Source organism: Amblyomma mixtum, chromosome 3 (genome assembly GCF_055824585.1).
Source record: "Amblyomma mixtum isolate Tamu chromosome 3, ASM5582458v1, whole genome shotgun sequence".
NCBI classification, from domain to species: Eukaryota; Metazoa; Arthropoda; class Arachnida; order Ixodida; family Ixodidae; genus Amblyomma; species Amblyomma mixtum.
This window is the reverse complement of record NC_143014.1, coordinates 32,770,940-32,796,213: the sequence shown is the minus strand read 5'-3', so window position 1 is coordinate 32,796,213 and position 25,274 is coordinate 32,770,940. Positions and strand designations below refer to the sequence as shown.

The window sequence follows — 25,274 nt, the reverse complement described above, 5'->3', positions numbered from 1 at the left end:
CACAATATTTTGAAACGTGCAGTATGCCGATTAATGAGTTACTAAGCATGCATTGCGTGTTAATTTTTTCCTGCTGCCTTGAACGAGCGCGTAGCTTTATCCACATGAGTATTTGAGGTGGAAACGAAACCGTGCAGCTGCGTACTCAGCGTGACCTTCCGAGTGCAAACATGCAGGGCGTGTTTCGGTTACTCGAAACCAGAGTTGCACAGGCCATTAGTGGCGCGCGACTCAAGAATAAAAAATGCACGAACGCAGAGAAGGGATTGCACCATTTATTGCGATCGGACCGAAGATGGCAGGTGACGACCAAGAAGTCGATGCTTAGAAACTACCGACAAATGTGCACATATGCAACAACGCTAAAAACATAACTTGACTTTGTGACGATCGTACAGCATCACGGCGCGGCCCTCGAGACCACTGGACGGAACACTGCACTGTGTAACACTGTGCGACGCGGCGGCCGGCAGTCGCGACGCCCAACGCGCGTCACCGCATTAAATAACGAGGGGAATATCACCTGCAATGGGGTGTAGCACAACTGGATCAACCGTACAAACATTGCACAACACAAGGTCACATGCACACAAAACAATTTTGGCACAACAAATGGGTCATAAATAGTAAATAAGTGAACTGGAAATCGGTGATAATACACGCATAATCTCAAAGGGCCCTGAGGGAGAGGCTTGAACAGCAGCCTTCCTACAATAAACGAGACTTCGGGAGATTGTAGATTGACTTTGTATACTCCTGTGCAGAAAGGGGGAAAAAAAAAAGTGTGTGTGTGGGGGGGGGGGGGGGACCTGATGTAGTCTCCACAATGGTGAAAAATGCTGCAGAAAAATGGCATGCTTTGACAGACCCTGCCAGACACAGCTTTCCATGTCGTACCCATTAGGTGTGCAGGTAATGTATGCCCCACAGAACCTGTGCCTGTTCTCAACAATAGAAAAAAAAAGGGAAAAAGGCAATGCTAACTGCACTGCATGTGGAACACACGCTTGAACAAAAGCAGATGTGCAGATGCAAGGTGGCATTATAGATATATATTCACGTGTATATAAATCTGTGTGTGTATGTGTTTGCGTTTTCGTAATTAAAGGTGCACGTCAAGAATTAAAAAGAACAATCTGTCCCACATCAAAACGTGGCACTAAAACCTGCATAAAATGTGTAGCATTACAACCACTTTCAATGCTACGAGGCGAGAGTTACGAATTAGCAGACTGGCACAAGTAAAATCAGATCTGAACTTAAGATGGCTCCAACATAAGGTCATTCCGGCAGCACCTTGCACAGAGTCTTTGCAAACAATTTTGGCATTGCAGCCATTTCACAGATGTGCTAACAAAGGGTGAGGGTGTCATGCTATCGAGTGGCAAATTCACACGGTGGTTTCTCGGAAGATGCGCACAGGTGAGCCTGGAACCTTGACCTGAATGTAGCGGGTGGCTGCTTCCTCCAGGGCAGGCTTCTGGCATGGCTCTGTTACAGAAAAATATGCATAGCGCGTGGTAAACACACAGGCTCCACCAAAGCACTACCAAACATAAGCATCATGGGGCCATGACCTCAATATCCATATATCTACGCTTAAAAATGCACGTGAAAAGATCTGTTCCAAAACTTGCAGACTCCCAGGTCATCTCTTCAGGATAAATGAAAGCAAAAGAGCAAGGAATAGCACCCTCAAGGTATTAAAAAAAAAAAAGAGAGAGAGAGCAAAGAACAGCAAGGTGCCCTCCCAAGAGCTGTGAGACCCTGCAGGCCTCAGATGTGGCACCTATAAATAGCAGAAGTGCTTTGCTTGTGCTACATACCCATGCTCGAATGACCAGAAGGAATTGTTGCAATGCTTATTATTAACTGTTGCACACAGAGGAGGCAACATGCATCACCAAAACGACTACATTCCTCAGCTTTGGGCCACTTTAGTCAAGGGGTGTAATTCAGCTTCTGTACTTTCTGTATCAATGAATACTGATAAATTTCTTTACACAAATTGCACAAGAAATAAAGAGGAAATTATTGCGTTGAGCAGGAATCAGGCAGCCAAAACATCAGGACGCATGTACACTGACACGACAGTGTGCTGAACTGTTCAGTCCAGAACTCCGGAGGACTATTATCCGACTTCATGCATTATCCATGTCCCAGTTACAGTGTGTACCAGCACAATAGCTAATACACCTAACCCGGCCGTTGAGTGGCCAGCCCCTAGATGGGCCTTCTTCACTTCCCTGAAAGAACTTGTGCAGTATTCAAGCACTCTTAAGGTAAGCTTCTATCCAAAGCCTTCTATAGCATCCAGATCTAAATAAAGTCTACTGCATTGCATTAAATCATACTCTTGTTATCAGGGCTCAAGTAATGGCATAAGTGGTATTACAGCAGATTGACTAATTACATGCTAAAAAAAAAGAATAAATTTTCCGCTTTTCATCTTCAGGAGTAGGTACAAAGAACCCAAACTGCTAAGCACCGTAACGAGGTCAATGTTAGAAGTGTGCATGTACAAATCAAAAGGTTCAATCATGTACTGTGTTATATCTTATCTCCCCAGTTTGTGTCTTCATGTGGCTGAATCATGTACACTCCTCCTTAGAACCAAGCAAGTAGGCAGCATAATTAAATAGCATACAACAGCATTCAACCATATCCACCAGCCAGGAAAAGTAGAGAATGCAGGGGCTCTTCCATTCACGTTATGTTCACCCATCCAATGCAAAGGTCAGCTGTTGGAATGTTGTTTGCTCATGCCAGAAATTATCCCTAGACTGCACAGGGTAACACTTCATTATGTGCTCCCATAGTGTAGCTAGCAAACCTGAGCACTGCAAAATGTGGTGCACTGAATAATTAAGAGGGAATCCACACTCTCGACACCCTTCCTAGTTCTCTGAACTCGTTTCTCTGTTGTGAGAAGAGCATAAAGCCAGACCTTTTTCTGAAAAATCTGGATCCTTAGGCTTAATAATTTCAATATGAGGAATGCGCGAAAGCTTTCAATGTTAGTGACATTCCTTTCAGTCTGCCAGCTCAGTGCCACGTAGCCCACAAATGATGCTCAAAAACCAATCACGCCTCCTTGTTTGCCCAGCACATGCTGAGAACCACGGGAGACAGCTAGCACTCACAAGCAAGTGTAAGAGTACAAAGAAATCCACTTGTAACGACAGTGAGAAACGAGAAAATCGGAAAACCCGATCGTTACATATCTGGAGCGGCTAAAAAAAAAAAAAAGGAAAACACTCCCATGTTACCCACTGTACCCCCATGCATGCAACCACCGCAGCTAACGCGTATGTCAAGGGCGCACGGCGTCTTGGCGCTCTGCCAAGATCCTCCCCCATCCGGAGCTCCTGTCAAAAGCACGACCTACTGAGGTCGCGGTCGAAAGATTACCACACATGATGTTATCGGCGCATAGCATCTTGGCGCGCTGCCAATGTCTGCGCTGCGTGCTTGGTCTACGAACGCACAAACGGGCGGAAACGACGTCAACTATGTTGGCTCGAGAGCCAGCTTTGCGCGGCGGCAGCGGCGGCCAAGCAAGCTCTTCCCTCCTCCCTCCAGCGACAGGGAGGTTATATAAATTTTCCGGAGTAAAGGAAACATGCAGGAAGGAAAGAACTGAGAGGTGGTTACGTCACATTTATCCCCCTCCCTACTTAGACGTCGCCTCAGCGCACTTGCGCATGCAGCACACTTTCTGGCGTGCAGCTCGGATAGCGAGGGCCTCTCCCGAGTTTTCCTTCCTCCATGAGGAAGCATCCCAAAAGTGAAGCCAACATAAATATAATTAAGTATATACAACATACGGGCAGCTGCAGTAGTCACGGCAGTAGCGTGGTCGTGCAAGCGTCGTGTTCACCCAATTTTAAGGCAAAAGCCTTTAATGGCTCATGCTCGCGGTGTCCGTCCGTGCGCTGGAATCGTGCCAACTGTGGCCTCTCCTCCGCGCAGTGGCGCAATCTCCTCCCCTCCTTAGCAACCGGCGCGCCGGTGGGGGGTGGGGGCAGCTGTGCATAGCAACCGTGACGTCACACAGTAGCGGTAGAACGAGCGCGCGCGCGTCGGCGGTGGCAGCTGCACCACCGCTCCTTCGCCAGACGTCTCGTTGCAGTCGAGTGCGTGAGACGCATGGCTCCGAAGCGGCCCTGTGATTCTGCGCCAAGCGGTTCGGGGAAGCGGCAGTGGGTTGACCACAAGGATTTCGCCAAGCACACTGTAGAACTTCCAAAGTGTATTCGGTAATTTTTTTTTCTTTACTGCATAATGATGAGGCATGGATTTACGTTTTCTGAGCATATTATACGTGTTCTGACAAACCATGGTCGGTTCATGTGTCGCATTCAGCTGTGCTAACCGTGTGAAGGAGACACTGGGATTATCCGTACTTTTCAGCAACGGTGGCGCCCCCTCGCGTTTTTTTCCCCCGAAGCGGGTGATCAGCGTTCGCTGTGCAAGCAGCTACCCTTCGCGCAATGGATGTGCCAACGCGAAAAGTTGATAACAATCGTTAGCACAGCGTACCCAGTGCACAAATCATGCAGTGTGAAGTGTCCTGAGCCTGCACAGTTCTCCTAAGTAAAAACATTTTAACCACTTTGGAGCTTGGAGCTGTGGATCGGGAATAAAGTGACTGATTTGAATGCAGTGGTCGCATATAGTGACCACGTCTAGAAAGAAGATTTCTTCCGGCGTTGTCACAGTGAGTTAGCCGCCATAGCATGTCTGGTTAAAGTGTTCCTCGGTCTGGAGTTTTATGAGATCAATCAAGGATCTGTACCGTGTGTGACTACGGCTGAAGGTAGGCATCGTGTTATCGCTACAGATTACCATGCACTCTCACAACATGGCGTCAAGAATGAAAAAAAAAAAAGCACAAGCTGGCTAGGGAGGTTGCAGATATGTGCTTTAAAGGTGTGGTTTGAATGTGAAGAGTTGAGATGTTTTGACCGTGGTGCTCATGAAACATTTAAATGTAGCGAACCCCTGTGCAGAGTAATGTTTTACGAAACATTCTGTATTTTATGTTCACTAATGTGTTCACGAAAGCAGTACAATAGAGCAGAACGTGGCTAATTACTGTAATTTACGATATACAGTCTGCACCTGTTAGCAGGACTGAATTTCTTCTGAAAAAAATTTTGTTCACTAGATTGTCCGTGCCCAATAAATACACAGCCAACAGAAGCTACGTGTGAGAGATCGGCGTATAAAAATGTATCTGCATGCAAAGAGGAAGAGTAACCTCATAATAGAATAAGCATAGGGAATTTCATGCCATGTCCGGCGATATTGAAAGATACTGTACTGTCTACAGCTTGCGGAGTGTGTACCTGAAATTACGGTACATGGAAGCCAACTAGTTAGCCATTCATGTTAAAAAGTTGCAGTGCGAAGTAATGCAACAGAGGACCAAGAAGACGCACATGGAAGTGTTTACTTTGTCCCCCGCTTTCCTTGGCATTGTATGGTTTATGGCTGGTTTATGGCTTATGTTTTCTGGGGTTTAACGTCCCAAAGCGACATTTTTTTTAGCGAGCGACTTAATCGCTTCGACAAACACAACAGGGCCAAGGGCTGCATGCTCCTTCATATGGGCGCTTCCGTGGCGCCTCCATTACCTCTCCGTTCTCTATGACGAAGAGTGCAAATTACACTTCACAAGTAAGAGAGTTTATCTTTCTTCGCTTTAGCTGATGCATGTGGGTACTTTAGCGGGTTAGACTTTCTCTAGTATTTGTTGGCGCTCAATTTCGCTAGCTGATGCAAAACAAGCACTTGCAACTTCGCCGGTAATATAATAGTTTTGTTAATGCTGGTCGCGCTTTGCCAGTCCCGCATTCATTTCGTGCTCACTAATCTGTGAATTGTTCGTAGTTTTGTGTCGGTCCTGTTGTATCACCTGTGCTTCTGTGCTAATTGTTTAGCATAAATTGACTATGCGCCCGGCGCTTTGAGCATGCAAAGAGCCTAAAGGCGTTTGGCGATGTAGTTTAGCGGCTGTGCTGCTCAATTCACTCGAGGAAAAATCGAAAACCGTCTGCGGGTCAGATGAACAATAATGCACAAAGCTGTCAACCCCAAATTTATTACTCGTGTATATTGTGTCCCTGAACACATGCGAAACAGCCTGTACAATGTTTTGCTAATTACAGGTTTCCCAGTCAGCTACCTGTGCTTCTTCAAGCAAAAGGGCGTGGTGGACTTGTGGCTCCTGCTAAGGATGTGCTTTTCATTTGTGAGGCTGCTGAGAGGGGCTTCCGTGTATTGGAACCTGAACGTAAACATGCCACGGTGCTGCATGCAAAGCACAAATGGCAACTGTCATGGAGCCCTTGACCACGGTCTTCGAGAGCCCGTTTTTCACAGCTTGACGCTCACCTTTTGGATCAACACAAACTCTCTAAGGCGATTCCAGAGTTCTACCTGAGAATTCGAGTACACCATGACACCAAAAAGAAATAAAACCAGGCAAATTGCAAAGAGAGAGTGTGACCATTGTTGTCTAGACTCATAATATTTAAAAGCTAGTAACTGAAATGAAGCATCACCAATCAACGTCGTCAAAGCCTGCTTGAATTCTCTGGTCTGACGCTGGCATCTTGCAAGGGTATTAAAGGTGTTTTAGTGCGCTAGTACTTATAGTGGCCATTCCCCGCACTTAGGCATTGTGTGTTTGTCTCTCTGTCTGTCTGAAGCCGGTTTTGTTGCAGGCTGCTCACCTGCCCACTGGAAGGCTGCTCACCTGCCCACTGGATGGTGGACAACCTGCCCACCGTGTGAGGCGGCAGCCCGTTTAATTGTGAGAGGCTGCTCAGGAGGAGCAACCTCGGTCGCAACCCAACCCAGGCCCCATCGATGGTAATACCTGCCACAGCACCTGCCTTGTGCCACTGCACCACTGCTCACCAGCCAGCCCACCAGGTGGCTACTGCCAAGGTGTAACCGGGGGGGTGCAGGTTAGCAGTGGCAAAAGGCAGGTGCTATGGTAGGTGCTATGGTAGGTGTTGCAATGTCCTCTTTTCACTTTTGCATGAAAGAACACATATGTGAACAACCACGTTAATCTAGTAGAGCAGTGCAACACTGAAACACGTCAAGCTAGTGCACATATCCACATTTGGCTTAATTGCCCAAATCAACTGACATTTTTTTTTGGCTGGTCCCATTTACTGTGTTGCTTTCTGTGATTATTTGTGAATATTTTGTATTTCATTGATTTGTCTTGCAAGGTTTTATGTTTTATGGCAGTTTAATGTCCCAAAGCGACTCAGGCTATGAGTCACATTTTCAGCTATTCATCGACACAATTGCTGCAGAGCCATGTAAAGAGCGCATGTACAGTGTCAATCACACTTAGCGGGAACACGGCTCCGGGTGGCTGCGCGCATGCGGAGCGCCATTACGGCCAAGCCTGTAGCAAACTTGTGCAAAGGGGCAGATGACACGAAGCACCACGTCAAGGTCCCTCTTCTCGTGTGCCACTCTGCATTGATTCATTACCACATTAGAAGCAGTGGCATTCCGCGCGTGCGTGGCCACGCAGAGCCATGTTCCCGCTAAGTGTGATTGACCCTGTACCTAGATAACAGGAGAGCATAAACGGCTGTTCCTGCATTACTCTTTCTATCTCCTATGGGATAATTGTTGCATAGCACATAGTATGATGCCTAAATAGCATATATGTCTGCGTAAGTCATTAATATACAGATTTCACCACATCGGTCAGTTTGTAGCACTTATGACGAGTTTTCACGTCATTCCCTTCACAATGTTATTTTTTATCAAACTTTCAGGCAAATTTTCGTGGTGAACACCTTCCCTTCCAAGTGACCAGAATTCTATTGTATCTGTTATTTCGCCAATAATTGCACCGGTATATATAGTTTATTTTACAGAGGGGCAATGGGAGAATTGATAAATCTAAAAAATTTGATCGTTATAAGGTTTGGTTTTGGTTTTATAGGGGTTTAACGTCCCAAAGCGACTCAGGCTATGAGGGACACCGTAGTGAAGGGCTCCGGAAATTTCAACTGCCTGGGGTACTTTAACATGCACTGACATTGCACATCGAAATTCGACAGCCGTGGCCGGGATCGAACCCGCATCTTTCGAATCAGAAGCAGAGCACCATAACCACTGGGCCACCGCAGTGGCCTGATTGTTATAAGGCAGGGGTTCTCAAACTGGGTTCCGCGGAACACAGGGGTTCCGCGGGCTGTCTTCTTGTGTTCCGTGAGAACCCTCACCGGCCCTGACCCGGCAGCTGATATGAGACTGGCTCTGAGTGCTACTGAGCCACGCTTTGACTTGCTCTTAAAAGGGAAGCAGTACCACCCATCACATTAGTATTTGTATTAATCTGTGCAATAAACATTTAACCTCTGCAACTTTCCCTTTGCAAAAATGCACTCGACAACATTGCTGGTAAGTGAAAGTGGGGGGGGGGTTCCTTGGAACTTATTGAAGGCTTTTGGGGTTCCTCCAAGCAAAAAAGTTTGAGAACCCCTGTTATAAGGGATATATCGTTATAACTGGTACCATTATAAGTAGATTACACTGTAATGCTCTAGCTGGCAAGTGCCAAAAGATTACAAAAACTGAGCAAGCTACACGAAAATGTGAGCAAGATTTTCGCAATTACACAAGTATTGCAGCACTACTCTCATATGGACCGATGACACCTACAAACAATGGCAAAAAAAAAAAAGAGGCATGGCTGCAGTTTACACTCAAGTTCTTGCCAACAATGTAGGATCACTGCTATAAATAGGCATAGTATCACAAGAACAATTTGAAATAAATCTGTTACCAACTGTTATAATAGAGATTAAAAAGTACAAGTCTACAGATGCAAACATAAGAGCAGAATCTCCAACTTGTACTCCTTTTAAAATTGCGTGGTTACACAACAACAGCAGCAGGCTTACAGAGTCTTCACACAAAACCACATTTTGCTTCTCTGCTTAGTGATGAAGGTCAGGTGTCCCAACTTTTATTTCTTCACTGTAAACCTCACAATTGCAATTCACAAGCGCCCATCTTGTTCTCATAAGAGATTTGTGGCTGTTATCATTCAAACTCAACAGCTGAGCATAGACTGCTATAAAGATTAATTACACGCAGGCAATAAGGCTCCTGACTATAAAGCATAAAGATCATGCATGACGCAACCAAATGGGGCAGCAGTGCTTGTAAAAGGCCTACAGCTTAATATACCATGGCTTTAATAATAAATATAAGCACACAGCACAACTGTTTTAAAATGCAACATAAAAATCCACCTCAACATCCCAAATTTCTTCTGCATAAGTTCGTGTCTGCCAGTACTGCAAATAAGAAAATGAAACTGCAATAAAATGTGCTTGAACCTGGATAGCAGACAAAGGCTAAATGAGCACAGTCCAAACAGAAACTTGACAAGCAACATGGCTGCCTTCACATGATATTAAAAGCACTGTAATATCTGGTACAAGCTCTATGCAACAGTCGCAGCAGGGGCAGCAGCCCTATGGGCTTGGCATTTGCGACCAAATGCACAGCTGCTTAGCCAGACACTGCAGTAAACAGAGGGAGTAGAAATCAGGAACTCACCAACAGAAAAGGGCACGTCAAACCTGTTCTGACTGGGTTGTTGACTAGAGGCCTCATGCACCTAGACACGATGAAAAACTCCGACTACCACGCTTAAAGCAAACATAATGCTGAAAAAGGGAGAGAAACAAAAATGTAGTCAGGCTCTCTGCAGCTATGAGGCTGGCAGTGAACTCAAGACAGGCTCAACGAAACCACCAAACAAAGGTAAATTGGGAAGGTCTCACAGAAAGGAGAGCTCCTCCCTTTCAACATGCAGCAGCTGGCAGCCAGTGAGAGAAAAAAAAAGGGGGCGGGGACATCCACTTACATCATGCACAACAGAACGGGGGAGCCATGCACAAGTGGGAAGCAGTCACAGGAGGCGGCACCCAGCTGGGCAGCCCCTAAGCAACCTTGACGACCGGTGCGGGCTGGCACCCTTGCGCGCCTCGCCTTTAGCAACACAGCCAGGGGGACACGTACCTGCGGCAGGGACCATGCGGAACCACAGCACCACAGGCTGCAACACAAGAGAAGACAATCGCCACTGCAGTCGGCCAAGCTGCTCCTCCAGCGGCAGCCAGCGCTTACCTTGTGGTCACCCATGCATACGTTGGGCCCCATTATGTGGTACACCACCGATGCCTTGCCGCCTTCTTCGGGGCCCTGCGCCACAAGAGCAAGGCAAACACACCTCTTTCCCACAGAAACTGAGAGAGGAATTCGGTAGCTCTTCTAAATTCAGCCACAACATTGACTGCGCAAGACCTTTGCTACTATGCTTCAAAGCAGTGTACATAAGAACAGAGCACCACTTTCCAAAAAATGGGCATTCTTTTAAGGGTGCATTATAAAAAGAATAGTCTTGGACAACTATGACCTCCATAGACATGGTTTTAGCATAAACTAAGGCAATGCAAGCAGATGCAAACAAGAAATGACAGGCATTCGTGAATGGGTACACATTAACATAAGAGAAATGTTACAGCCGCATCATAACTGATTAATGTGCTACATATCTATGGTGCTTTGCAGGGGTGCAGTTTTCACGGCAGACTACAGTGTCGGTTTCATGTAAAATCAGTACACTTCGTATAACTAAAGCAGCAAGGAGTGCAAGCCAATGAAGAAGCAAGGAGTATAGTTGTTCCTTACAGTGTACACTAGAGCCTTGGCCGATTTGCTGAGCAAAATGCGGTCGCACCAGGCAGGGCAACGCGTGCGCATGTAGCTGCGGGGCCCCGAGGACTCCTCTTTGAATGGATAGCTGCACATCACACACAAACAGGTGGTGTGTCCATGATCCAATGCCACATGCATGACTCACCTTGGTGGGAAGGCAATGTCAAATTCAAAAAGGCGATCCTTGAACAGACTCGGTTCCTTGTCATGCTCTTGGAGCTGTGAAAACAAGGCAGAAAAAGAAAAAAGAAACTCTGGGCAGGTGCATGCTACTGCATAGGTTTTTCCATCTAAAAAACATTCAAGAATGAATGCATGCATTTACGAGTAGACTCTTGTTAATTCAAACTTCAAGGGATCAGAGATTTTTCTTTGAATTACCAGAACTACCAGAAGTGCGCCTTAATATGATCTAAGACTGAATACAATTTGTTGTACTGACATCTACATATCTACTACATACAAATAGCATTTTGGATCTATTTCTCTATGCAAATGTAGCTGAATGCTTTAGCATAACATGAAATATGGGTGAAAGGCAGTGATAGGTTGCTTTACTCAAGTGTGGTCTAAAAAGTTATCAATAATGCGATGGTTTCCCAACAGAGTGGGACGAAAAAAAGGTCTGAATCATGCAAAGGTCGAAAAGTCGAATGGCTACAAAATAACTTGCTGAAACTGTTTCGCACAGCAGTAAACAAAGAATGGCTTTATGTCACGTGAGGCATAGAAAAACTGCGATATAATTGCTACTTTCTCGTTTTAATTCACTACAGTGCTGAAGCCAGCCTTCCTCAAGAGCCGGAATGACAACGAATGTCGAAGCCCCGATTACACTGCAGTTTTTCATGCCTCACGTGACCTATAACCTCGTTTGAATGTCACAGTTATCGTTCGACTGCTGAAACAAACCAAAACAGCATGGAAAAGAAATTTAATTATAAATTATTTAGCGGTCATTGGAGAATAACACGTGGTAATCTGTGTATGATAATGCGTTACGCCTCATTACAAAGAAGAAAACACGCACCCAATATAGCCAGCCAAACAAAATTGTTTAATTTGTTTGAATAAACCGAAAGTATGAATTATCCGAGTTTGGACTATTGCGAGTCTACTGCACTGTGGATAAATTTCTAGGTAAGGATTACACTACAATCACACCCCAATATAGCAAACAGGAGTAGTACGAATTATTAGCTACATCGAACTGTCCCTAAATATTGTTAATAAACACATGAAATTTTCACTTTATATATAACACACGATTTGCTCTAGAGTGGATATATCGAACTCTTTGGAGCCAAGCGGTGCCTACTTGGTTAACAGCCAGCAGGCTTCCACACTACACAAGTGACTGGCAGTGGTGCGGTAAGTGTTTGTGCCAAAGCTCACGCTTTATCTCACACTAGTGTTCTTATCTCGCTCTCGCCTACCACAACACGAAAGACAAGAGGGAGGAAGAAGAGGGTTTGAAGCCAGGAGGTCAGCATGCGTTCACGCCTTTTGCACCAGAAAGCAGCCGCGTGGACAGATGCAGTCTTGCAATAACCATCTTGCGCTCATGTTGGCTGTGACAGAGGCAGTGAAAATGGTGACAGCTTTCACTCTGACGTCTCCATGTAGAGCGGCTGTAATGATGGGAAGCCACTCTAGCTAGAACTTTGCTCCCGCCGTAGCGTGCTCGCGGTGCTCTGCGAAGAAGACAACCCACTAACTCGCGCTTGGTTTTTTGCTGCCTCCGACATCGCCGAGAGTGTCTTTGAAATGGAACTGAAACTTCAAAAGAGGTCTCCCTCGTTTCTTTAGTAAGCATCGACCGAGTTGCCGCCCTTTCACTAACTAAACTGTGCTGCTCTTGAGTGCGTTTGACAAAATTTTATATTATGAATTTCTGCTACTATATCAAACTATTTTACAATTTCTTACGTGTCCACTATAATTAGGTTTGACTGCAGCTCTTTTTGCCGTTATCACTTAATATCAGTTATGAAGAATTTCGCTCCTGCTAATAACCAAAACAAGGGCAACTTTAAAGATTGATAACCTGGGGATTTATAAAAATAATGAGACAATTCCAGCACATCATTATGCTCAGCACTACAACAACAGTACATTGCATCGATACGTGTTCATATGAATGCTTAACAGGTTCCACAAAAATATTTTATCTGTCACAAGAGTACTCATATGTTTATTTGTTTGCTTTCCTGGTCCACAAGTGGCTTAGGCTATCATGTGCCAAACACGGGGAGAAATGTCTGTTCTGACAACAGACTGAAAGTGTTACAAATTAAGATTATTTAGAAAATTTCCTTCTCAAAGGAACTTGATGACACATCAAGAAGGGTCTACAAGTGTACTTTCTCCTGAAAGTGAGCTAAGATGAATGGGAATGTGTTGGTTAACAAAAGGTGTGAAATGTTTTTTTTTTTTTCTCAAGTTTTGTGCATGCAAAAGGAATGTGATTTACTGTAAGCTTGTTTCCACACGTTTTGCATAAGGGTTTGTCCAGTTTCAGGGGTATGAAGCTGCGCATAAGGTGTGTGTGTCTCCAATGTGAAGACAGCATAAAATCCCTCCTGCAAAATGTTCTTGTAGTTGGCCTGACTTCCATTCTCCTAAAAAAGGTTTCACAAGGTGAAATTTGTTGTGTACTTCCTTTGATGTCAATGCTAGCATAACAGAGAGCAACAAGTTCATACTGCCACGTGTGTACACCAAGACATTCTCAAGAATTGGTTTCACATTAGAGCCCATATTAGTTCCCAATAGACCTATCTCAAATAGTTCCAAACTACAGAAGTGTCACAACCATAGTAAATAATAACAGGCTAACTGATCTTATCTTCAGCATTAAATGCCACAAGCCTGTTCATATGCATTGTTTCTTTATTCTAGCAACTGAAACAAAGGCAGCTTTGCTGCAACCCAGACCCATTATAATGACCTATGCACTTTATCACCAAAATGTGTAGACACAAGGGCAGAACTACAGCGCAGAAGTAGGCAGAACAAAAGAGGGAAATAAGAGGAAAACAAAAACACAAGAAAGAGGACAACAGCAAAGTGCTTGCTTTTTCTTCCCCTGTGTACTCGTCAGCCATTTTTTCTAGGGGGTGAGGGGGGTAGATTAAGAAGAAACATTGTGCATTTCTGACTGATTGTAGTTTTGTTCTCTAATAAAAAAAAAAGTACTTGCCCATTTGCCATCATTCCAATAGAAAGCCTCTTCATGCTCTTGAAGAGCAAATACTTTCCTTTCAACAGTGAGCACCACCTGGAATAGAGCCATTGCACTTACTGCCAGAATTGTGCACAGCATGTTCTTTTACTCCAACATGCTCTTTTGATGCCCGAAACAAACAGACAAATCCAGAAGCACAAAGCAACCGTGCTTTGGGACAAGCTAGGCTCATATTACCACTTTAACCTTTCAACGATTAAACCGTAGCATCATGCACAAATTGGCTGAAGTGAGGGAAGTTTTTGTGGCAGTCCAGTTGCGACATAATGCACTCATGGACCAGCCTCAAAGGAGCAACACACACGGCCCTGGAGAACCACTTGACCAACAACTCTACCTCTCCAGAAAAGGAGAGCTTTGGACCAATTGGTACATGACTGAAACTTGAACGCCAGCAGGCAAAAATTTGAAAAAAAAAAGAGAGAAAATAAAATAAAAACATGCAGACAACAGACAAAGAAGGTGCACAAGATGACAGGCCTAATTTAATACAAAAAGCACCACCCAGCCAACCATACAGAGCATGTACAAGCAATTTTGTGAACAAGTACAGCATCGAGCATGAGAGTAAAGAAAAAAAAAATTACAAGCAATCCCATCTTAGCTGCACAACCGCCACTCGAAAAAAAACAATCTCCTTTTTAGATAGGCAATGTGATGACACTATAACACACTGCTCACTGCATTGCTGTTTTATGAAGTAGGCTTTCAGTACTTCATGCAGACATCTCTCCTCTATGCACCAGACAACAAACACTATCAAAGAAAAGGAGGCAGTAACACACACTGCAATGGTGAGAATAGTCTACACTCCTAGCTCGTTCCATGGTCTTGGAGACTCTGGCAGAGTGACCAGTTATGTGGAAACAATCACTCGTTCATTGGACATACTGAGACTTTGTAAAATCCCTGTAGTTGCACAAGAACTGCAGCCATATAAACTGGCCGTAATGCTGCCTCTTGTTTCACAAACTGAAATAATTTTCCGAATCTATTTTAACAGATTCCATCATATGGTTTTGCAGTGCATTATGATTACTATAATGAAGTGAACTGGATTTTTGCAGTGGATTTAATTTGGATGAAGATGATTGCTGGAGGGAAAAAAAAGCTTCCAATGCTTGACAGTGTAGCCCAAGCCCACCCCTTTGCTGGCCACCATTCCCACCGCATAGACTGCAGCCCTGGATCGCTGTGGCAATGTCATGAGTTTTTGGTAAGGCAGACGAAACTGAAATGATAATGACAACTACATCATGAACTTCAAAAGGTGATTTATGCAACCACAGCATCCTGCAGCTTTCTACTAAAGCTGGACTACAGTCCAGGCGGATATAACATAGGACGCTTACCTTATTCTCATCCTTAGGATCCCTGAAGAGAACTTTCGTGACATCTCCATTTTTGGCACTTTTCACTTGAACTGGAGGTGCCTTATCTGTAATTTTCTGCAAGGAGAAACAATCATTCTTAAGGGGACATACTCAAGAACAAAAATATTTTGTTAATATTTGTGCCAGGCAACTAAAAAGTTTACAGTCGAGAGATATTTGCCAGTCCTTTTAAATTCTGTTGTCAGTTTTAACCAATCTTGCATGGTTAAACTTATGCAAGCCATGCATTTCAAATACAGGGATGTTTTATTCCACCTATTTGCCACCAGTATATCCATAAGACAGCTCTGAGAAATCTCATTTAGCTCACTATGATTCCTTCTATGCAATGAGAAAAAAAGTTTGCCATGAATAAATTTCAGAATTTTCCAAAAATTATTAACCTTTAGAATATCTCTTGATGATAGGACTACAACGGTTGTAACATATCTGACTCCCCCCCCCCCCCCCCCCCCATAAATTGCAATAAAAATAGTATAGCTGCACTCTGCATATAGTAAAGCATACCCATACCATATCTCATTGTTATGCGATGAGAGTTACCGCAACAGTGTCATGCACAAGCACTCGGGTTGCATGAAAATGATAACGATTTAAAGAGGCAGTGGCAATGCAGCATCTGGGGACACAAAAAAACAAGTTTCAAATTTTTTTTTTTCACGCTATGAAAGTGCCAGAGGATGAGAACAAGACTGCTTTGTTTGCCTGCGTGCACAGCACTGCAATAGTGGGAAACATAGCTATTTGAATTTGTTGCTGTCGTGAAAGTAGCTCACTTGTTTCTTTTTTTCTGGTCACTTGGTGTGTTTACATTGCAGATCTTAGTAATATTGCGTCTATATTCAGCTCTTGTATCGTTGGACATGAAAGAGAAAGGCTTGCACATAATAAAACAAGCAAAAAACCACAAATATGGTTTTTCGACAAAAATGGTCGTTTTTTTTTCATCCCGGTGTCCTTGGGTCATATAGCATGCCTGTTTGCAAAGACATGCTCACTGAAGAAAATAAACATAACATGAATATGACCACCAGTATATTAAGAAACGACAGGTAGCATGGCCAAGCAACACGAGGGAATGGAAGGTGGGAAGTACATCACCTCTATGACGGCTTGCGTGTCAAGTCTAAAATTGAAGTCTCCAAAGATGAAGAATGGAACATTTTCGTACTTGTCATTCTGGATCCTTGAAAGAAAAGATGCTAATCCTTAATCTTAGGATATGAAAGCACTGCCTGAACATATATGAAATCACAGATGACCTACCACACACAAAGTTCTTGAAAAAAAAAAATACTGCGATAACCAGATGACTCAGCAGCCTCGTCAGTTATTTGCTGCTAGCATGAAAGTACAACTGAAGCACATTTTTCACATATCAATAATGTGGAAAGGTGTGAAGGGACTGCAGGAACCTGGCCCTTGGTCCCCATGAATTGCACACAGACTCATGCACGGCTGTCCAGTGACCTATATTCCATTTCACAAGTTATTTGCAGCACTGTGGATGGTACAACGATCTGAGCCTATCACAATGGCGTGCACAGCGTGAATGTGTTCCTCCATACCCAGCCCGTCATACCGCAACTAGTGGCTCCATCACCGGGAAGGAAAGAGCACCAGTGTCTAGCTGCTGCACGTAGGAGACTCAGCCAACTCAGCAAATGACATGATTGCCAATGGCGGCACACCACTTCGTAGCCATGCCTCCACAGTGCTCTGTTTGTGCAAACTTCCTCTGCTAATTTAAGGGGGGATGTGGGGCAAAAATCGTGACAAAAGTCGATTTTTGAAAAATACACTTTTTGGCATCTCCAACACTGTTTCTGTGTTGTACTGAAATACTGCACCCAAAAATTAACTTTAAGCGCTCCAAATAAATATATTTGTCGTGTCTACACATAGACAATGTGTGCTAGCTTAGAACTTTCAGGCTTGTTTTCTTGAAAGTTTTTTTTGAGCTTAATACCTTGCTCGTGGAAAGAGTAGCACAGCAATGGGTGCATGGATTTTTACCCCGTTTGTTTTGTTGTGATCAATGAAATATGGTCTGCATCGAGACAGTCTCAGATTTACCATTTAGGCTTACATGTTTTTACTACATGGTAATTAAAGCATGATACATTCTAAACATAAAGAGAAAGTGCATATTATGTCCTTTAAAAAAAAGAGCAGAGAAATTTAAAAAAAAATTGAGTCTTGATTTACACCACACTTCTTAGTAGATACTAAAAGCATCTACAGACCTGTAGTCTGTTTCTTTTGTCATGCTAGGCTTTCCACGAGCAAGCAACATGGGGACAACATATAAACAATGATACAAGGGAACCTACTCAAGCTGTCACTGTGAAACTTTGTATCTGATTGTTTGATGCTGTTTTAAGCCAGTCTGCCAAATTTCATCGCTCTAAGTCGAAAAATAGAAAAGTCACCTTCGATCCCCTCATCCCCCCTTAACCAGAGAACGAAACGCTCGCTATACTTAAAAAAAAAAAAAACAGAAAAAAGGAGAACTACCTATCCAATTACTGCAATAATTATTCAAAATACAGTTCAACATTTAAAAGATTTGAGGGACAATTGGTTGTGTTTCTGCAACCTTGATTGGACTAGAGAGCTATGGCTTTCAGAATGCTACAGACAATTTGCGAGGTGAAGTATAGAGAGAAATGGTAGTTACTCCCTCAATGTGTAGAATCCTGCACTATACTATGAATGTACAATAGATGCAGGCATTAATGAAGGCACAGTTGATCAGCTAGCACTGCAAGCATTATGCTGTCAAGCAGCCTTTTGGAAGAAACCTTCTTTTTCTTTCCAGTTGTGGTCCTTTCTATATCCATTTATTAGAAAAAACATGCTTCTTAACTAACATTCCATTAAAAAGGCCTTCTTCTAGTCCTAATCTGAGTGAGGAGCACTATTTCTTAGATAACATAACAAGGCTGTTAGGCTGTTTCAACAATAAGTTGTCATGCGCAAACTCAAGTACAGCTGCAAATATCTTGCGATCCTGCTGGATGTCCATTTAGACTGACAAGTGCACTACAAGTTCACTACCACCTACACTGCGAGCATGAGCGAGGCAAGGATTCACACAACCATTTTCAGTTTTACAACGCCTACTGGTTAACACTGTTTTGTAGCAAGCCAAAGGGAGAAACCATTATTTTTATATTTTGCAATAGGATGATGCAACCAAGTATGAATGTCAGATATTTGCTGCATACCTGTTCAGGGTATAGTCAAGAGCCCCTTGTCTGTTTTTTGTGTATGAAGAAGGAAACTGGGGGAAAAAAAAGGCACACTGAATAATACCTGAATACAGACCATGCCAACACAACTATAAAATGGTGCTTCTCAACTCACAGATTCCATTGCTATGAAGTTCGATTCGTCATGAAATAGATGGATATTGATTAGGTCAAATACTGTGCCTTGCAAGCTCCACCTTGTCCGCATAAAGCCTTTTCTTGACCACTTGCACTGCAACAAACAAAAATCCATACGTACTGACTGCTTGCAGTACATAAATTTTGCTGCTTTGCAGTTTACAGTAATATACACAAAGTAGTAATACAATACACACAAAATCTCTTGCAAATTTCTTTAATGACTGATGGTACACAACAGTTCTAACAAATGCCTGGTTCATACAAGAACACGGCAGCTATCATCATTCACACATAGGTAATGATCCTTTGCTTCAGGTAGAATGGATATGTGCAGAATACAGAATACTACTGGTAAAAATGACAAACCTCCTTCCCTTCCCCAGAGTACCACAGCTCTCCTCCAAGCTTCCACTTTCTCTGTCAATTTCTCTTTGACCTAATGGAGCATTTTATGCTGCAGCACATTCTAGTATAAAGTATGTTAAGTCTTCTATTCTGGATAGTACTGTTTTTCGTTGTGAGGTAGAACTGCAGGATGCAGCATTCAAACAAAAATTTCATGGCAGCACATTATTTTGCAGTATACTCTGCACCACTGGCAATGCACTTTTACCACCCGTGCACAAGTTTCTGCATGCCATCACTGAAGAATTAAGGTGGCTCTTGACAAAACCAACAGTGCACTGCCATGGACACTTCATCAGATGTGAAGCACGTACCCCTCACATGTCAGAGAAGAGCCAAAAATCGGATGGCATGAAGTCTGGGTAGCATTGTGAGAGATGCTAAATGGCTGCCCTTATCCCTCTGTAATGGCATGCTGAAATTGGTGTGCCGGGGGCAGAGGTGCATCGTCACAAAGAGAGACTACATTCAGAAATGATGTGCGCCAAGGAGAGAGGACATTCCAAACTTTTATTCAAATGTAATATCTTTACAGGCTAGAAGAAAAAAACTTTACGTGCAGGGCATTACAGCTTTAGAGCCCTTTCTTACTTTCCCTTTGCTGGAATGGCAACCACGTATAGCCGCCATGTGTCAGCAGTTCAAGGCTCTGCCTCATCCCCATCACTTTGAAATGAATTTCGTTTCGCTTGTGTGTCTGCCAAAGCACTCAACTGCCAGCTACCTTCAGTTATGAAGCATGGCGTGTGCAGCATGGCGCTTTGTGCATCATGCGCTTCAGCATCAACTTAAGAAAAGCAGTGGAGCTCTCAACAAAGATGGCTATTGTAAATTATTCCTTTGTTGCCAACTAGGTTGTGGTGTCGTAAAAACCTGCCATTTGTTAAAGAAAGCATAGTTCGTAGATCAAAATCAGCACCATTCTCAACAAAAAGATTCTGAGTTCCAGAACAAATCCTAACCGACAGTCAGTAATGAATCAGCATAACCGGTTGTCAACCAGCCAGATGAGCCAGCTGATGACACATAGTTCAAGAACTGCAACTGAGATGAAAAGAGGACTCAGTTTGTGCCTTCAAGTGCTTCCTAAAAAACTATGAGCAAAAGAGTATTTCAACAGACACATTTCTTAAGAATGATGAACTCCACCGTGCTTCTGCAACACAGCAAAAACAAAGGAAACTACTGTGTTTACACATATATAATGCGACAATGAATACAATATGGGCGGAAAGTCTGAAACCTCAAGAAAATTTTTAAAAACATATAAAGCGATCAGTTCCATTCAACTACCACTGAGGGCATGAGGGCTTGAAAACAAAAATGAAGACGACACGCAAGAATACAGCAGCAAAGAATACACTGATACCATTTTAAAGGCAGCACTTCAGAAATGCCTGCAACATCATCGAGCTCAGCAAAGTCTTGGACATATTAATGCATCCAGCCTCCAAAGCAGCAGCGGCCACCTTTGCCGCAGTCCAGAGCCTATTCACCTTTCTTTCCTTTACCTACTCCACTCAACTCTCGCTCTTTCTCAATGGCCCACACTGCATTCTTTTCACGTCTGTAGCCACACACTCCAAATCCCATGCGCACAGTACGGCCCCAAGGCCACCGAAAAGTTGGCTTCTCCTAGCTACTCATGAGTCAGGTGGTGAAGGTCGCTGTAGCTATCTTGAAGAACAGCGACAAAAAAATCAAACTATATTCGAACCTTGGTTCCAAACATAACATGGGATGCATTCTACAAAACATACATTTATAACAATGCTGAAAAATTTTCACTTTCAGTAGCACAGAAAAGTAAAGGCACTTTTTTTACACATTCTTGAAAAGCTGAACAACATGCAACAAAATGACTTTATGCTCCTCCCCTAGAGCAATGAAGTGACAATGACACCCTACGCTCTGCTTAAATGAATGCACCCACTCAAGAGGCCAGCCTTAACCAGACAGCACATTGTCAACAGCACCTGCAGTCCAACACACGTCCTCCAATGCTTCAGGGCAGCCTGGGCACCATTCTCTTAGGGCTGGAGCTGAATGCAGGACTTTACAGTGGTGACATGCTGCAATGCTGACACTATTCACTTTGGAGAAAGCCTCTCAATACATATACAGCTGCAAATAGCTGATATCAACTGAAGCACGTACCTATGTACTTGTGACCTTCCACGAAACATTCGGCTTACTTATTATAGATGGCCTTCAAGCAAGCCTGCCCTCAGACTCCAAGATGTGTTTGAAAAATGATGTCTCGGATATAGGCCAAGCTAAATGGCCTACTCGCATTGTACAAGCACTAGAATTGGAAAAGAATCAGTACTGAACAGCATCCAGCAGCTGTATCTTCTTTTTTTTATGCAAAGCATTCCCAGAACCAACCTATGCATTTGCATGTGATTTTCAGATGTAGCTCAATAAAGAAAGGAGAAATTAGACTCATCAAAGCCTCTGAGAGCACAATTAAAAAGATAATACAGACGGTGAACATATCAGCAGGCATAAAAAATAAAGCGGAAGTGCAAAAAAGTACATTAAACAAGAAACCGACAAGGAAATAGTAAAAGGCTGGCAGTTCTCCAGTTGCAGCATTGACAATACACTCTCAGATTGCACATAAAGCAGCAAGATCTCACACGATGCGCTCAGCATGTGGGTTATGTACTATTGCCTACCACAACACTACCAAAAAAGACGCCTATTAGAAAAGAAGAGAGGCTGGAACTAAATGTCATGGTGGAGAAACCTATCAGGAGAAGCCCAAGAAAAAAGGTGCCCTGACAGTTGTGCCTAGCAGCAGTAACTGCGCACAAAGGTAAAACAAAGACGACGAGAAAAAGAACTAGGCAAGTGGTCCACGACTGAGATTGGTTGGCAGAAGGATACGAACAAGGAAGGTGCGGCACAAGAGGGCACCTTACAAAAAATTGTTCGTTTACAATGCCTTTGGGCAATGCCAAAGAAATGCAACCTTTTTTTTTTTATGAAGCCTGAAGACAATAAGATGCACTTATTCAACAGCTGGCAGCCACTACCGGAGGTCATGACTTGCAGAATCAGGCATATATTTAGTACAAACCTCTGGATGCTGGAATAACATTAAAAGTTATGTTCCACTGGTTTCCTCTGTTTTTCATCCCAATTTTTTTCTTACTCTTACTGTTTAACCTATATGAACAACGTAGAGTTTTTTTGTTTTTTCTATTCACTATTTCACATCAAAAATTGCCATCCTCTGGTCAATACCCCATGCCCTCGCTTCCATCATTCTGAGGTTTTCCCAAAGCTTTTTCCATAAATAACATCTCGGTGCACTGCAGAACCAAGAGAGAGAGAGATATTGCACTTTTAGGTATAAAATATGCATGACAATTTGAAGGAGGACCATGTAGCTGTTTGGGGTACATGTGACAGGCATTGTTATGCTGCAGTGCTTAAAGGTGCTCCCTGTTCACTACATAACACCCATACAACTGACAGTTTGGTTTTGGTTTTATGGGGTTTAAAGTCCTAAAGCAACTCAGGCTATGAGGAATGCCGTAGTGGAGGGCTCTCAATAATTTTCGACCACCCAGGGTTCTCTTTTAACATGCACTGACACTGCACAGTATACAGGTCTCCAGAATTTCGCTTACATTGAAATGCGACTGCCACGGCCAGGATCGAAACCACGTCTTACAGGCCAGCAGCTGAGCACCATAACCACTGAGCTACCGTGGTGGCTTACACAACTGACAGTGGCAAGACACTAAGTTAAAGGTAGTAACAAGAATGACTTTAAATAAGGCACAAATTCCAAAATCATGACAAAAGATGGCTTTTTAGCAACATTTCCGAGCCATATATAATCATCAAAGAACACAGAAATTACAGAGGTTAAGACAGGCTGCAAAAAAAAAAAAAGTTTGTTTCAGTTATACAGTGTTTAGGAGATATATCTGAAAACCAGCAGTACCATATCAGATGTCTGTCTGTGGAAATTTTCCAACCAGATTCAGTACCTCCACACATGTGGCTTGGTTTGCAGCTCATCAGCTTGTCAGACAGAAGGGACCCTGCCGCACATGCAGGAGTCATCCCTTTCATTTTGTCTGCTTGAGAGGCAGTGAAACAGCACAGAATGAGGTGGCATGCAGTACTGGTATTGCGTTTAGAGCAGCATATGATCAGTGCGTTTGTGTCAAGTTGTGCCTCCAGCTTTGACACCCATTCTGAGCGGCAGTTCAAATGATTTGCTAAATGGTTCTACCACTACCAGATCAGGGACAGCCATAGCAATGCTATTGCAAATGTACACTTCACCAACCTCAATGAACTGCTGGCACTGTACATTGCTTCACTTAATAACGTCTAACTGCTGATCAAGCAGACAAAATGAGAGGGATTTGTCATGCATAAACAAGAATGTCCACTCTAGCAGATAACAAAATGAGGCATACAGTGAGCCAGAGGTTTCAGACATCAAATCTTGTTCACTAGTTTACAAACAGGCATTACACTTAAACAGGAGAAGCGTGTTCTTGCAAGCAGGAAAGAAAATAGAATGCCATGATTTCATGCACCACAAGTCTGCAACCTGACCTAGTATACAACTGGGCCACTAAGAAGGGCAAGCTAACAAGATCTAACAAGATTCTAACAAGATCTAGCTGCTTTAGGTTCCGAACAGAAACCCCAGAGTGTTCTCATGAAGCCATTTATGCCACACAAAGTATGCAATGCAGGGCCATACTCTACGGCTTCCCGTGCGCAGTTTTGTAGCAGTCAGCAGAAAATACTATGGGTATCATTATTGAAAGAGGGCCACTCAAAACCCTGAGCACCATACCGTCCAGTGGAATTAAGGATACAAGTGAGACTACCACACTATCAGCTAGCATTCATTAATTCCACAATGCAGCATTTAGAGCCAATTTTTCCCATAACTTTTCATTAAGCATTTGCAAAATCAATTGAACAGTACAATCGCCTCCACAGTGTTTCTACATGATGAAATCCTCGGGTCACAGAACTCTTCCAGACAAAAAAATTATGTTTCATCTATTCGACTATGCCGCCTGACCGTACCACATCAAGCTTTTTGTTTAGAATGTTGGCAGGAATAGCACTGCAAATTATGCACGCGATAAGACAAATGTTAATAAAGATACTGCTGCATGGAATGATGGCAGAACAGCCAAGAAGACTGACAGACGCTTAAGCAAAAGATCAAAAATATGAAATAAAGGACTTACTTCTGGAAAAAGTTCCTGTGGAAACTTAACCTTTTCTTTGGTGAACACCTTTTCTATGTTTCCAGAATGAGCTTCCTTTCCTGTGACTGGTCGAAAACAGCAGTCTAGAGGTGATGCAGTGTGAGAGGAACAGAAATATGGGTTTAAGTAAGCTTTGTAAAAAATTCTACGAAAGCAGTAAGAGACCTCTCACCTTGAAAGTCCCAGATCTGGGTGTTCTTCAATGACTGGTGGATAAAGTACAAGTTTCCCAGAGCCTGTACCAAAAGAGGGCCAGTAAATCAGGCTGATGATGATGATGATGAAATCAGGGTTATCTAGCATGTCATGCACAAATTAACAAAAGTTATTAACATGGGGCCCTTTCAGACTCCATCATGCAAGACAAGCAACTAACTACTGCCTTAACAAAATATTCCTTTCCTTGATCGCCCGACATACATTATTCTCAATCAGTGTTTAATATTGCACTTTCTCAACCTTGAGCTCTTTTCCACCATGCTTCTTTTCCTTCCGACTCTCAGTTACAATTTCGTGCAATAAAGGCAGAGAGAACTACATTTTTGCTCCTGTCACAACTCCAATAACCATGCCTGCCAATAAGGGTTGCTAAGTTTTAATTGATGATTTCTTTGGGTGCATAAACATATTCTGTAAATGAAAAGGTTGCACTCTACCTCTTCACATGCTCTGTGCATAGTTTTCATGCCATAAGTTCTTTGTAGAGATAGATGTGCAAATAAGTGGTCATAAAGGGCAACTGACAAGCACCTTCAACAATATCTGCAGAACACAAGCCAGTCTAGTGATCTTCAAT

General features: G+C 43.3%; 1 protein-coding gene across 4 annotated transcripts in view; it reads right to left on the bottom strand.

Moving 5' to 3' along the window:
• Positions 1-261: 261 nt before the first annotated feature.
• The window catches only part of 5PtaseI (inositol polyphosphate-5-phosphatase A), a 28,817-nt gene continuing 3,804 nt past the window's right edge, over positions 262-25,274 (bottom strand). The window contains exons 5-17 of one of the 4 annotated variants that reach the window (XR_016290131.1): positions 24,651-24,714; positions 24,458-24,561; positions 18,787-18,903; positions 18,648-18,703; positions 16,519-16,603; positions 15,376-15,471; positions 13,979-14,056; positions 10,922-10,995; positions 10,750-10,861; positions 10,186-10,260; positions 10,078-10,114; positions 9,613-9,722; positions 1,353-1,491 (exon numbers count right to left, since the gene is read on the bottom strand). Coding sequence is in view for 2 of the 4 variants with exons in the window: in XM_089578619.1 (XP_089434745.1) it covers positions 9,968-10,114; positions 10,186-10,260; positions 10,750-10,861; positions 10,922-10,995; positions 13,979-14,056; positions 15,376-15,471; positions 16,519-16,603; positions 18,648-18,703; positions 18,787-18,903; positions 24,458-24,561; positions 24,651-24,714 (1,008 nt within the window). In the remaining 2 variants the exon portion in view is untranslated. Of the gene's footprint in view, positions 1,492-9,612; positions 9,723-9,922; positions 10,115-10,185; positions 10,261-10,749; positions 10,862-10,921; positions 10,996-13,978; positions 14,057-15,375; positions 15,472-16,518; positions 16,604-18,647; positions 18,704-18,786; positions 18,904-24,457; positions 24,562-24,650; positions 24,715-25,274 lie in introns of all 4 variants that reach the window. The other 3 variants (XR_016290130.1, XM_089578620.1, XM_089578619.1) reach the window with 3 other exon arrangements.